The following is a 13,516-nucleotide window of genomic DNA, read 5'->3' as shown; positions in this document are numbered from 1 at the left end:
TGTCACCAACATAAACCTCGAGCAACTTACCCATAGCGAGGTAGCGATGACCATCGATCGGCCTAGATCTGACAGTCATGAAGACTCATCATACTCCATACCTTCCTTACCCTAGGCCCATCATATTTGGCGCCACCTCTGCAACTGCTATCATTTCCTAGTATACATCTTAACTTTTGGATTGCAAATAATATAATAGGATACACAGGAAATAATGTTCTCAATTCTTTACTTAGCACAGTATCATCATCTATTTTACTAGTAGCACCTTTTATTGCACTAACAACTTCTTTTATTCTAGCAACATATTGAGCAATATTCTCACCTTCTTCCATTCTCATGTCATCAAACTTACCTCTAAGGCTCTCTGACTTGGCTCTTTGAACATTTTTATCTCCTCCATAGATGGTTTATAGGGCATCCCACATTTTCTTTGCACTTTTAAGGCCTTTGATATCATCAAATTCAGCATAGCTTAGGGAAAAGGCAATCTCCAACAATGCCTGATTGTGTTCTTTCTTTTTCTTCAAATCTTTACTAGTCAGGGCTCCTACTGGATCAACATGTTCTACTGCAATACAAGATTTTGCATAATCTCCAAGTCCTCCAAGGTGTAGCTTCATCAAATTTTGCCATGTACAAATGTTATCTCTGTTGAGCTTGGGTACCTCTCTTTTTGACATCTTGATCTTTGTGCTTCTAGTGCCTTAAAACTAATCCTCTTAAGTAGATGGCTCTGACACCAATAAAGCTTTTGACAATTCAGTGAACCCATAAAACATTCTTAGCCATGCATGCATTCATTGTGTGTTAACTAAAACTGGTATGCTACTATCAAATCAACTTGCAAAAATGTAAAGCATGAAACACAACATATCCATCAGCACATTTGACACAATGATTTAACATGGAAACCCAATTTGGAAAAAAACACCAGTAACATGCTACTCCTTTTTCACTCTTCTAAAGTGATACCCTGTTATAGGTTACAATACACACTGTTAAATGTGACCCAGTTAAGGGATTTTAGTCAGCTTGTCAAAAGTGAGCCTTGTTAGAGGACTTTAGGCCATTCACTTGGAATGCCACCATGGTAAAGGATTTTCCAATGACTGTTAAGTCAACCTTACTCCAAAGGATTTAACCTAGGCTAATACAATTGTTAGAAAGTAATAATAAAGCTTTGATCTGATACAACATACAACCTTACTTGTAGATTATAGATCACTATTTAGTCCTCAACTCTACTTGGCTTTCAATCTTTGTAGCTTTGGCACCCTGTTCACCCTTCAAGCATTCATCCTCTTTAAGCCTTCTTGCTCAGTATGTCATTGTAGACTTCTTCACTTGGGTCACTTGATGAAGCAAAACCCCTTTCCTTCTCCTTATCAAATTTTTGCATCAAAACTCTCTAATTTTTGCTTCATGACTAGAAATTCCTACATATAGGAAATTAGAACACTTTTCCTTCTCATTATCCATCACCAAAATTAGTGTTTTTGATGGATTAGGTAGGATATAATGTATCAATCCCATATCTTGTCTTTTCTAGAAACTTCTCTTAGAATCCATTTGAATTTTCCTCCAAAACTGTTTATGTAAGATTTTGTGCCACTGGCTCATCAATCTTATCTTCCTCCTAATTCACAAGTTCCAAGAAAATAAACTTGTCAGCTTTTACTGGCACTTGGCATCAACTAAAAATTACTTGGCATCTACTAACTTGCTTGGCATCCACTAGAATTTGGTTTCTTTTTGCTTGACTTGCATCAACTTTGCTTGGCACCTACTATCAACTTGGTCAAGCTTGGCAAATGAATTTTGCTTAACTTTATTTTTTAGAACTTTCTAAGTGTAACCTGTCATTTTGTAACCTCAAGTAGATCATCAATACATTATGTTATCACTATCTTAACTAATTCTTGCACTTTAATACATAATCACAACTCAACCTTTCCTCTACGTACTTTTGTTACATCTTGTTGATCAAATCCTCCTCATCAATAAACTAAGTGATAGTACTTGAAACATATAAGCAATTTTCTTACCAACATGTAGCAAGTTTGACATCAGTGACAAAATAATGATTGAAACACGTAGTCTTCTTCAAAAATCTTTCTACTCAAATGATATTTTCAATCAGATATCAACATACAATCGGCCCAGTAGTCTTCTATGGTGGTGATATGTTTAATCACACTTCCAATCTGAAGAACATCTCTTGCATACCCGTTTGGATCAAACATAGGTCTGAAGACCTCATACATCTCCAACTTGTATTTCATCTTGAACACTTTTAGCATGTTCTTTACATCCAATTGAAACTCACAACTAAAGTCTCCCACCTTCATAGGGAACTTGTAACCTTTCTTCTTTGAACTCCCACTCAGTACATTCACTTGAATCGCTTGCCTCACAATCTCGATCAACACAATCATATCACTTGGATATCTCAATAGCTTCAAGGGGAATCCATCAAAAGCTGCAAGATGCAAATATGAAAAGGATGAGAATTGGATGAAAAAGCTCCCAAACTAACTAATAGTTGTCATAGCTTCAGGGTTGAATCTCCTTTCTAAGCAGTCCTCTAGCTTCCTACAAATTCTCATTGTAAATGCATCATTAACTCTCACATACTTCGCATAACTATTTTCCAATAGTAAACATGTGTAGAACTCATAAGATTTCACATCATCAAGAAAATTTTCCACCCTTGGGAGGCCTAGCCATAATTGCAGAGAAGCTAACATGTAAGTTAAGAAAGAAGACATACAGAATGTGTTATAGAATATTTTGGCACAAAGAGCATTGGACAGATTCTCGCTTACCTCATAAGCCCAATAAATATATTGGGTATCAGAACAAATAACTTACACCAAGAAGAAATATTGCTCAACAAAATTTAAAGGTTCTACCTCACCTTTCAATCTATGCAAGAGGATCATGATGTCAACAATCTCAAGTTTGAGATTATTTCTATATAGAGTTTTAGGAACTTACTCTTGGTGCTCTGTGGCTTTTGGAACAATGATCGCATGATCTCCTTTCTCCAAATCATCTTCTTCACAAAGAATTTAGAAATGGCACCTCCAAATGTTAAATATGAGAATTCCTCTTGCTTAGGAACTCAGAGGCAATTTACCACCATTTTCCTATCAATAGAAAACAATATTGTGTTATCTAGCAATACAATCTACCTGGTATCTAGATTATAATGGTTTATACATTCATAAATTAGTTCAATAGCTTGGACTACAACTAGAAAGCTAGTTGACTCAAATAGCATGCATCCTTGGAGCTTCTCAATAATGGGATGGATTGGCTTTGATCTCACTCTCCTCTGAAAATCTTGCATGTCAAAGAAGTGAAGAGAAGTGTCCATGAAATTCTATAGTGAAGACTTAATTCCAATCAATCCGTCGAAACCTATGAATTTAGTTGTCATTCTATTTGAGAATGAATTTCAAAATCCAAAAAGAAAAGGATAAAAAATACACAGATATTATCTTTTCGAAAAAGGTTGTGCAAACTAACAAAATAACTGTTCAAGAAAGAGCAGTAATTTTGCACTATTCGTGCCTCCATTTATGTAGGAGATTCAATTCATCTGTTAATTTTTAGAATCCACACCACAAAAATGAATTGAAGGAGAGGTTTGTTGAAGTATTAAATGTGTGGTTTTAAAAGACATCTTAGTGTCTTTTCACCTTTCTGTTGGCTCAATGATAATTTTATATCCTTTCACACTTATTTTCCTATTTCCCATTAAGTTTAGAAAGTCACAAATAGAATACTCTAGAAGAGAAAACCCACTGAGTCAAATTTTGCTTTAGTAACTTTTTCCCACCATAGTTAAGATACTCCTATTGTCATGTTTGGAATTTTTGCACACATTTCGTAGGTCCAATCTACTTCTAAGTTGAATTTTCTTTAAAATTTGGGAAATTGTCCTCATGGGTTGAAAACCCGTTGAGGAGAAGACAATTCCATTTCTCCGCCCAGGCTTCCATCTTACTTCACCTTTTGTTTATGGTTACCTTTGGGTTCAGGAAAGTCTAAAGTTAGTGTGAAAATCCATTAGGGGCCTACTCTTTTTTACTTTCCTTTGGAATTTCCTTTCGTGAAAAATTGACTTCATGGGTAGAAAACCCATCGAGGAGAAGTTGATTTTGAGTTTTCCACCTAGAATGACTATTGGAGCCATGATGAATCTTGGATATTCCTTGAGGTAGATAATCATTAAGGGAAATGGAAATTATCATAAATTACTTCACTACGGCCTTATTTTGACCCGTATGCATCATGTAAAATTCTTTGTGGAAAATCGTCTTCATGGGTTGAAAAACTGTCGAGGAGAAGACAAAATTTGGATTTCTGCAGGCTTCTGTTTTCATTGAGTAAACAAAAAATCATAAGTAGAATAACTTTGAAAAATTATATTTGCATGAGCAATGTGAATTTCCACCAGATTAGGTGCTAAGCCACCCACAAAATCCCAACTTCGAAAAGGAGAATCACCCAACTTTGAAATGTAGGGAAGGGGAGAATGAAAAATCTGATGAAAACTCATTCCACATAGGGGGCTTAGATCTATACTTGAACACCACAAATTTCCACTATATTAATCAAATAGAAGAAGAAAAGTTGGTGCAACAGGAGGATATGTATGTGAAGAACCAATTTGAGTACTATGTTTTGAATCCAAGAAGATGTTCTTCTAGCTACTGAGAACATCTTTTCAAACCTGGGGTGTCTAATGCAAGAACATCCTTGTTTGGCTAGAAAACCTACATGTTGGTATGGTTTGATCTTGAATGAAGTGTGAATCAGTTGATACTGAGTTGGTTTAGTTGTTGGGTTAACCGAGTGACTCGATTAATGAAGATGTTCAATGATGCTTGGGGAACTCAATAGATACTAGGAGCTCGGTTTGCACTGGGAACTCGGCAGTGTTGCCTGAATAGCTTGATCAATGATGGGACTTGGTTGCTTCTAAAGACTTAGCACATGCTTGTGCTCAGTTAGTGAAGGAACTCAATTATATCTAGTAGAATGCTAGCACTCAGCATGGTTTTATTTAACACTCGATTTGGTCTTGGTTCCTGTGGTTCCCGATCAGTGAGCCAACTTTTGGCATTTAATTTATGTATGGGTGTTTAATTTGTGTTGCAGTCGACTTGTGGCTTGCATGGACATTTAATGTAAGGGTTTATTTTAATTTGTAATGGCTAGGTCAACCTGTGGCTTAGTTGGATATAAGTAGGGGTGCTTTGTGGAGTCTTAAGAAATGAGATTGTAGATCATCGAGCTTGGAGAAGAGGATGAAGTGTAGGAGAGAACATTGAAGGGCTAGTAGCTAGGAGATTTCTTAGTGGGCTTGTGAGCACAATTTGAGATTTCCTTGAGGTTTTCTACTAGGGTGTGGATCTGGACTAGCTAGGATTAGTGTGGAGTTGGATCTTGAGGGATCTAGCATAATTATTTTGTAATTGTTATTGTATTTGGCCCTAACCCAAAAGGCCTTACAGTTGAGCATATTGCCTGCAAAAAGTTGTTTTATGAATAGAGAGATGCATTGGGTATCGGATCTTGCATTTGTTTATCTTGTTGTTGTGTGTCTATTGTGTGATTATTTGCAGGGATCCAGATTACCTCTACCATGGGTACCCTTGGATTTTGGCTACATCATGTAACATGCAAACGACCTCCAAGTTTGGGACTTACACTATGAGGCTGAAACTCTAAAGAAGGTTACCTTCCTTACTATCAAGGTGCACCTAAACTATAGCTTTGAGGGAAAAGGAAGAAGGAATGCAGAAATTAAAAATGCAGAAAGGGAAAGGGGGGTTATGCACCAAGATAGAACTATGGTTGTAACTCTTCCTATGACTGAACAAAATATTAATGAAAACCCAAAATACACAGATCTCAATTTTATTCTATTTCCTAAGAATTCACATGCAAGTTTGGAATTGATTAAATGCTGAAAGGAAGGATATTTTCACAATACAACAATTTTCAATAGATTAAACACAACATATAACTCTAAGAAGTAGGAAAAAAATATTCAAAACAAGGCAAAATACATGCACAAATCATGATTGGCAAGAAGAGGTAAAAGCAAAAATTTCATTAATGGAAGGCAAAAGGAATACAATTGCAAAGCATAATGCTACTACAAAAATACAATAGAGAAGAACCCAAAAAACATATTTACAACTGCATTTTAAAGAGTTCAAGCATAACTTTGATTTGACTATGGAGTTGAAACCCCAACCAAGGTGGAGTTGAGTTGCAGAGGAAGCAATAACTAAAGAGTCAGAGTGAAATCTGATTATGAAGTGCAATCTATTGCTTGAAGTGGTAGGAAGAACAAAAAAAATGCACTCAGTCATAAAAGAGATCAAATCACCAAAGATTTGAATTACATGCATTAAAGAAGTACAAAGGGCATTAGCATCATGCTAACAAGGCCCAAGAAGTTGCTTTGCAATAAAGAACAAGCCTTAGTAGCATGCCATGGCCATAAGAAGTTGATTCATGTTGCTGGTAGAAAAAACTATGGGGAGGGATAACACAATGTGTTATCTACCCACAAAATGCAAGCTTGACTGCATGGGGGGGGGATCTGATTTCCTGAAAAATAAATAGTGGTCGTCAATGAAGATCTTCCTTTCAAAATAAATGGCTTGGATGCTACAAGAATCTCCCCAACAAGAGATTAAGTCACCACCATTGATGCAAATTTCCCCTTGAGATGAACAACCCAGATGCAACTAAGAAACTCCTCCCAACGAAGGATTAAGTCATAGTTGTCAATCAAGATCCTTCCTTCTAAATGGATAGCTAAGATGTTGTGGGAAATCTCCAAGATGCACTAGATTCAATGATTGTGGCATCACAAGAGGCCGAGGTAGAGATGTGAAAACATGAGAGTCATCAGATTTAGAAATCTCAGCAAACAAGGAAGCGAATAACATGAAAGGTGGGACTTCCACCACATAGTGCAATTCTAGGCTATGGAAACTCGCAAAAACATTGCAGTATGGAGAAACATTGGAATGGAGACATGTGGCACCATGATGTTGGACAACAAACTAACTCAACCACCTGCGTAGACCCAAAAATATGACAAATATAATGCGAGAAGTGGGACTCTCTGCCATGTGGTGCAATTTTGATTATGGAACATTGAAGAAGCACTTTAGCATGAAGAAATGTCAGAATGAAGATGCGTGGTAGCATCTTGTGTTCTTATGACGATGAGCAGATATCACACGACATGGGAGTCATCAATGTATTTTGATGTTTGACAAAACTGACCACAATCTTTTAATCTTTCGTTGAATCTTCGTTGTTGATTTGTGCGTGTGCATTGAAGAAGCACTACAACATGAAGAAATGCTAGAATGAAGATGTGTGGCAACATCTCATGTTTTTTTGAAACTCCACTGAGCTAAACACAAAGACATGACAACCGTTGATCTCATTTGCATGCGTATAAAACCCTGGACCTAGCCAACTACTAACATGGAAGTACATGGACCAATCATGGACAAAAAAACTCTATCACCAGCAGATCAACAGAAGCTGAGATGACACACATGGACGAATCAACATTGACATAACTCTGCTAATCGTGGACCCACAAGAGCCAACTCAAAAAATCATGTTATCCCTTTACAATGAATCCAAACCACTAAAGATTTCTCAGATCAGATATCACTTTTGGGCTAAATGTGGGCTAAAATAGTGAACAATAACCCAAATTGTAAACACAACGCTAACCCTCAGCGTGACCTAAACCATTATCCCAACCCTAATCAAAATAAAAATTGTAACTTTTAACCATAAAATAAACTATATTCCCAATCTTGACATTAACCCTAATCCTAATCAAAATCATAGCTCTTACCATAATACTAGCCAATATGTAACCCCTTACATAACCATAATTGTAACCCTAACCCTAAACCTTATTATCAAGCCTAATCCCAACCCTAACTCTAGCCCTATCATAACCCAAACAATAAACTCTACTCCTAAATAAGATTGTAGCCAAAACTCTAAACCTAACTATGGCATTATGGTTATAAGAGAGTGTCGTAATTGTATTAGGGTTAGAGATTAATACAACACTTATACAAACATGTCTTAAGATTTCAATTGTATTTTTTATATAAAATATTGTGACACCAATGTTGGGACTTAATTCTTCTTCCAATAAAAATAAATAAATAAATTGTTTAGAACTTGAAACTCAATTTCTTTTTAGAATAATTTGAAATGGAAAGTAAAAAGAAGTAGCTATTAGAAAGCGTTTTGTTGGAAAGAGTGCATCTAAATTTTAGAAATAGCATTTAAAAATACTAATCTTAGAAATATAAACATTAGTAACATGTAAAGTACAACTTAATGCTTATAATTGCTATACAACTTATTTCATTTTATATTTTTCATAATAATATTGTTAAAATTATCTTGTTATAAATTATAAAATTATTTAATTATATATTATATTAAAATATAAGAACTATCAAAACTTTAAAAATAATAAAAATTAATGTTTTCATGTCGTCCTCAAATGGTAACGAAACAAAAAAGCTGTAGAATATTAATGATTCTCCCATTAATTTACTCTTCTATAATTACTTCATAATTTGAAAGGCTAAATAATCACTGTTATCTAAAATAATTACTCCTATCTCAGCTCGTGATGAGCTGTGCATTCCAAATATTCGTGGCAATCTGCCGTCTGACGTGTGTTTTGTGATAGTTTTGAATGTGAAAATTTCCATTAGGGTGTTAAAAAACGACTTCATCCTACCTTTCACTTCATTTTGATTTTTATTATTGAATTATTTATTTTTCAAATGAAATATTCATTAAGTGCTGTTTGTAAACACCATTATTGAAGGGCGCGGGCAGCCAACGCCAATGAGCTGAGGACGTGGCAGTTGAATTAGGCGTTGTAATTGCATCATAAAACATCAACGTGTTTTAAAAAGGCATCATATTAAACGGCTTGACAAGTAAACATCCATTTTGAAGCTTTCTTTCTCCCGCCTCTAGAAATTCTTCCAAAAGTAACGAATCTTTCCAAAAGGAACAGAAGTTCAACAAAACTTTCCCCGTAACAGAAGTTCAACAATTGCATGCGAATTCTCTTGAGTTTTCACTGCGCTAATAATTGAGGGATTGCGAAACGATTGTTAGCTTCATTTGGTATTGTAATTGCAGAGAATTTTGAAATACAAGAGAAAGCGAGGGTTGAAGTGTTTTGTTTTCTCTCCTAATTATCTCCATAGCAGATTGAAGCTGAAACACAGGTTAATCGCTTTCTTTCGTTTAATTAGATATTTATTTTGGTTTATGCGCTTTTTAAATAGTATTTTCCTTGATCTTTCGTATGAAAGCAAGAAATTCGGGGATTTGAGTTTTGGTTTTGAACCGTTTCTCAAGAATTCTTAGTCTGTTTAGATCAAGAAAGACGCTGTCCTGCGCGGATTTGAAGGGGATGTTTTTGAGCGGATTGAAGCATGCCAAATGATATCCATACTAGCTTCGAATTAATACTCTATACAAGATTGAAACTCATCATTCTTTGTGACTTTCTGACAGGAATTGTAAGGTAAGCATGACTCCTGTAAAGAAGAGGAGGATGAACAACACAGATCTACATAGGATTGAATCACAGCAGGTGATCTGCTCATGTGATGATGGTGCATCAACCTCATCCTCCGCCTCTCCATCTTCACTAGAACAATTGAGCTTTTCTCACAATCATCCAGCACCAGTTGCAACTCTTTATACTCCAAGAAGGGGGATCTGCTTGACTGATACAACTCCAAGAGGCATTAAGAGAAAATGTGGTTGCATAGAGGAAACCACACAAATCATTAGAGACCGCAAAATAGAATCTGACTATATCATGGGCCCAATTTTGGGCAGAGGGAAATACGGAGTGGTAACCTTGTGCAAGAACAGGGTCACAGGAGAAGACGTGGCATGTAAGACTCTGCCCAAAAGTTGTGCACAAAATGCACACAAGGAAGTGGAAATCATGCAACACTTATCTGGACACCCTAACATTGTAACACTCCATTCAGTGTACGAAGATGAAAATTGTTTGCATCTTGTAATGGAGATTTGCTCTGGGGGGCGATTGGTTGATTGCATGAAAAAAAGACATTTTTCGGAGAGGGAAGCTGCAGAGTTAATCAAACAGTTGGTTAGCATCATTCAGCATTGTCATGAGATGGGAGTTATTCACAGGGATATAAAACCTGAGAATATTCTTTTCACCGATGATGGACAGTTGAAGCTAGCTGATTTTGGCCTATCTTTGCATGTTTCAAATGGTATGGGATTCAAAATTTCATAAATTCCAGGTCTTATCTTTTCATGAAATCCGAACTCTTTGAAATAATCATGTGTTTCCACAATTTATTGTAGTAATTTTTTTTCTTCTTTTGGATTCCGATTGTGTGTTCATTGAAAGAAGTTAATTAGCAAGATTATTGACATCTTGTTTATTTTGAAAACAGGGCAAAATTTATCAGGATTGGTGGGCAGTCCAGCGTATGTTGCCCCTGAAGTTTTAGCGGGGAAATATACTGAAAAGGTGGATGTATGGGCTGCTGGAGTCCTCCTCCATGGACTCTTAATTGGTAGCTTACCATTTTCTGGGGCTTCTGTAGAGGCAATTTTTGAGGAAATAAAAAATGTGTGGTTGGATTTCCACACTGAAAAGTGGAAGTCCATTTCTAAACCGGCCAAAGATTTGCTGTCAAGGATGCTGTCAAGGGATGTTGACAAGAGACTCTCTCCAGATGAAGTTTTGAGTATGTTTATTTATATAGGTTCACAATTTATGTTTATTTATATAGGTTCACAGTTTATACTATAAATTTGAACAATTTGTTGTAGAGTTTTCTTATACAATTGTCTCCTTTTACAGACCATCCGTGGATTTTGTATTATACAAAATCTGATATGGAGCTCTTTACGGATTCAAAGTTGATGTCTCCATACAAGGCAAAGAGAAAGCTTGAGACAGATAATTCAAGCCCAGAAAAGAATTGCATATGTAGGAATCTACAGTCTTCACTTGTTGATGCAGTTGATCATGCTCTGTTATCACTTTCAGAGAGAGATTTTGAAATGCAAGAAACAAATGTAGATCTTGTAGATGTTCTGTGTGCTGCAATTTCACAAATAAGAATATCTAAACATACAAAGAGCAGATTCAATGCAACTGCCTATCCTTACTTTGGGCAGAACCCTATACATTCAACATTGCCCCTGTGTACAGCATGCTAATCATTGTGCTAAGAAATCTGGTTTGTTGAAGCATTGTGTTACGTTTACTTTTGTGTTATGTTCTTCCATTACTTCTGTAGCATGTATTAAAACTAGTTTACCCATGATGGTAAACAAGTTTGTCCTAGAATGCTAACTTTAACTTTAGGAAATGATGAGGTATATGGAAGATTGAAGGAAAATAATTAATTATACTGATATTCTTTGAGGTTAATTCTACAGCTAATTTTTCGAAGTGGAGACAGTTTGGTCACACTTTCAATGAATTTGATGACTGGAAAATTCATATTTTGTGGCGATACTAAGTGGAGGAGAATTAAGCTTGTCATGATTGAGATATTGTCTCCTTTCATTTTATTGGGATATAATTGGATTAACAGATAAATACCATATTGTTCTGCAGCATACTAGTGTTAAGAGATAATAACAAATTGTACTATATTGTAAAAAAAGTATAACAAGGTAATATCAAATTATGTTATTATTAAATTTTGAGGATAAGGCTGCTATGAAAAATAAAAGTAAAAGGTGTATAAAAAAATAAAAAGAACAAGATTGCTGTTAATCAGAAATGTCAATTTCTTTTTATTATTGTTCACTATAATTTTTAATGCTTATTTAAACATTTATTAATATGATGTTCTATATATTTCTATATAAAGTCTTATCCTAAAGCATTCTTTGAAAATAATCTAGTTCCATCACTTGTTAAAAGTAGTTTAAAAAGGATGTTTTTCTTCCATATTTCTCCATAAAATTTTATCTCAAATTATTCTTTCTTTGAGATTGAGCCAAAAAAATTCTCAAAAAATATTAAATATCAAAATTAATTTAATTTAAAATGTATTCTAATCTAATGAATGAGAGACTTCTACAATGGAAGCATTCATGGTTGTAAACATTTTGACAATTTTAAAAAAATTGATGTTTATTTAAGAGTCAAATAGTTAATAATTCTTTTTAAATCTATTCACCACAAAAAACTGATAATAATGCACAAATATTAAAGAGTCATTTTCTGCAAACAATAACTGCCGCGCTTTGCGATTTTCATTAATATTTCAATTTTCATTAATATTTAATGAGAGTAGAGAAGGAGAGTGAATGTTGTACTAGATTAAGTTTATTCATGGCCACTACCTCTGAAAAATGATAAGTGAAGAGTATTATTCAACTCTACAACAAATTTCATTTTAGTAGTTGGGTGAATATTTCATTTCCTCATCTACCACTCTCTTTGATGGAGATCATTTGTCTACAGCTATGGCAGGTAAACTCTTCCTTGTCTCGTTGATGGGAAGCTCTGGCACATTAGAGGGGAGACCAAAGTATTTGATCAAAGCATTAACTTTGCAGGTTTGGATGAGTGAAATTTGTATGAATTTATGTGAGCTTTACAACCTATGGTTTCTCTGTGATGTTTTAGGCTGATCCATTTTCTTTCGCAGATCTTGTAACGAAAATGACTGAGATCCTTGGTTCAAGCATCACCTAAAAGTTCCAATTGTTGACCAAGGATTCTAACACCCTAGTTTTGATCAAATCCAACAAGGATCTAGAAAACTTGTTGGAGGAATATAAGAGGACGGAGGTGAAAGTTTGTGCAAGTTTCTTTTTTGTTTAAACCTTAATGCCTCCATTTGTGGAACAAGAGGAGAGGACTGGATCGAAGGCCATGGCTTCAACTCATATGACATGGCTTTCACAAAATTATTGCATCTCCCTGCAAGTTCCACGTCTATAGTATAATAGTCTAGTGAGGTATGCATTTTGCTACCCAACTCTGGCTGCTATGTCCACTTCACTATAACTCTCCTACACTCATCACACCAATCATTTTTTAAATGTCAATCACCTGATTTATGGTGGTTTCAATTATCATTATTCTTCCCCTGCTGTTGCTCCTCATTCGGCTTCCATGTCCTTGAAAAGCCAAAAATAGCTCCACTACACAGAAATAAAATCTTGTGTTAGAAGAATATTTTTGCATAATAGACTTTAGAAATCTCTCTGCTTATCTTTTTAAGATTGACATTGTCATGCCCAAATTTCGAGGGGAAAAACACACACCAATTTATTTTTTAATAATAATAAAGTTCACTAAGGTTTAAGAGTTGAATTGCAACAACGGATTTACTACGTTCATCAAAAGTTTAACATCATGAGAAGTAATCCATTTCTATAGTAAATATTC

At 35.2% G+C, this 13,516-nt stretch overlaps 1 protein-coding gene across 1 annotated transcript; it reads left to right on the top strand.

Annotated features, from left to right (window-relative positions):
• Positions 1–9,637: 9,637 nt before the first annotated feature.
• Positions 9,638–11,322, top strand: LOC149528369 (serine/threonine-protein kinase PEPKR2-like). Its single transcript, XM_089810648.1, has 3 exons — positions 9,638–10,361; positions 10,548–10,844; positions 10,961–11,322. The coding sequence occupies exons 1-3, from the start codon at positions 9,638–9,640 to the stop codon at positions 11,320–11,322; spliced, it is 1,383 nt and encodes a 460-aa protein (XP_089666774.1).
• The last annotated feature ends 2,194 nt before the right edge of the window (positions 11,323–13,516 follow it).

The sequence above is a fragment of the Cupressus sempervirens genome, chromosome 11, assembly GCF_028749045.1.
Source record: "Cupressus sempervirens isolate cs-2001-9-10 chromosome 11, ASM2874904v1, whole genome shotgun sequence".
NCBI lineage: Eukaryota > Viridiplantae > Streptophyta > Pinopsida > Cupressales > Cupressaceae > Cupressus > Cupressus sempervirens.
Note: the sequence above shows the minus strand (reverse complement) of the source record. Positions and strands in the feature narration are given on the sequence as shown.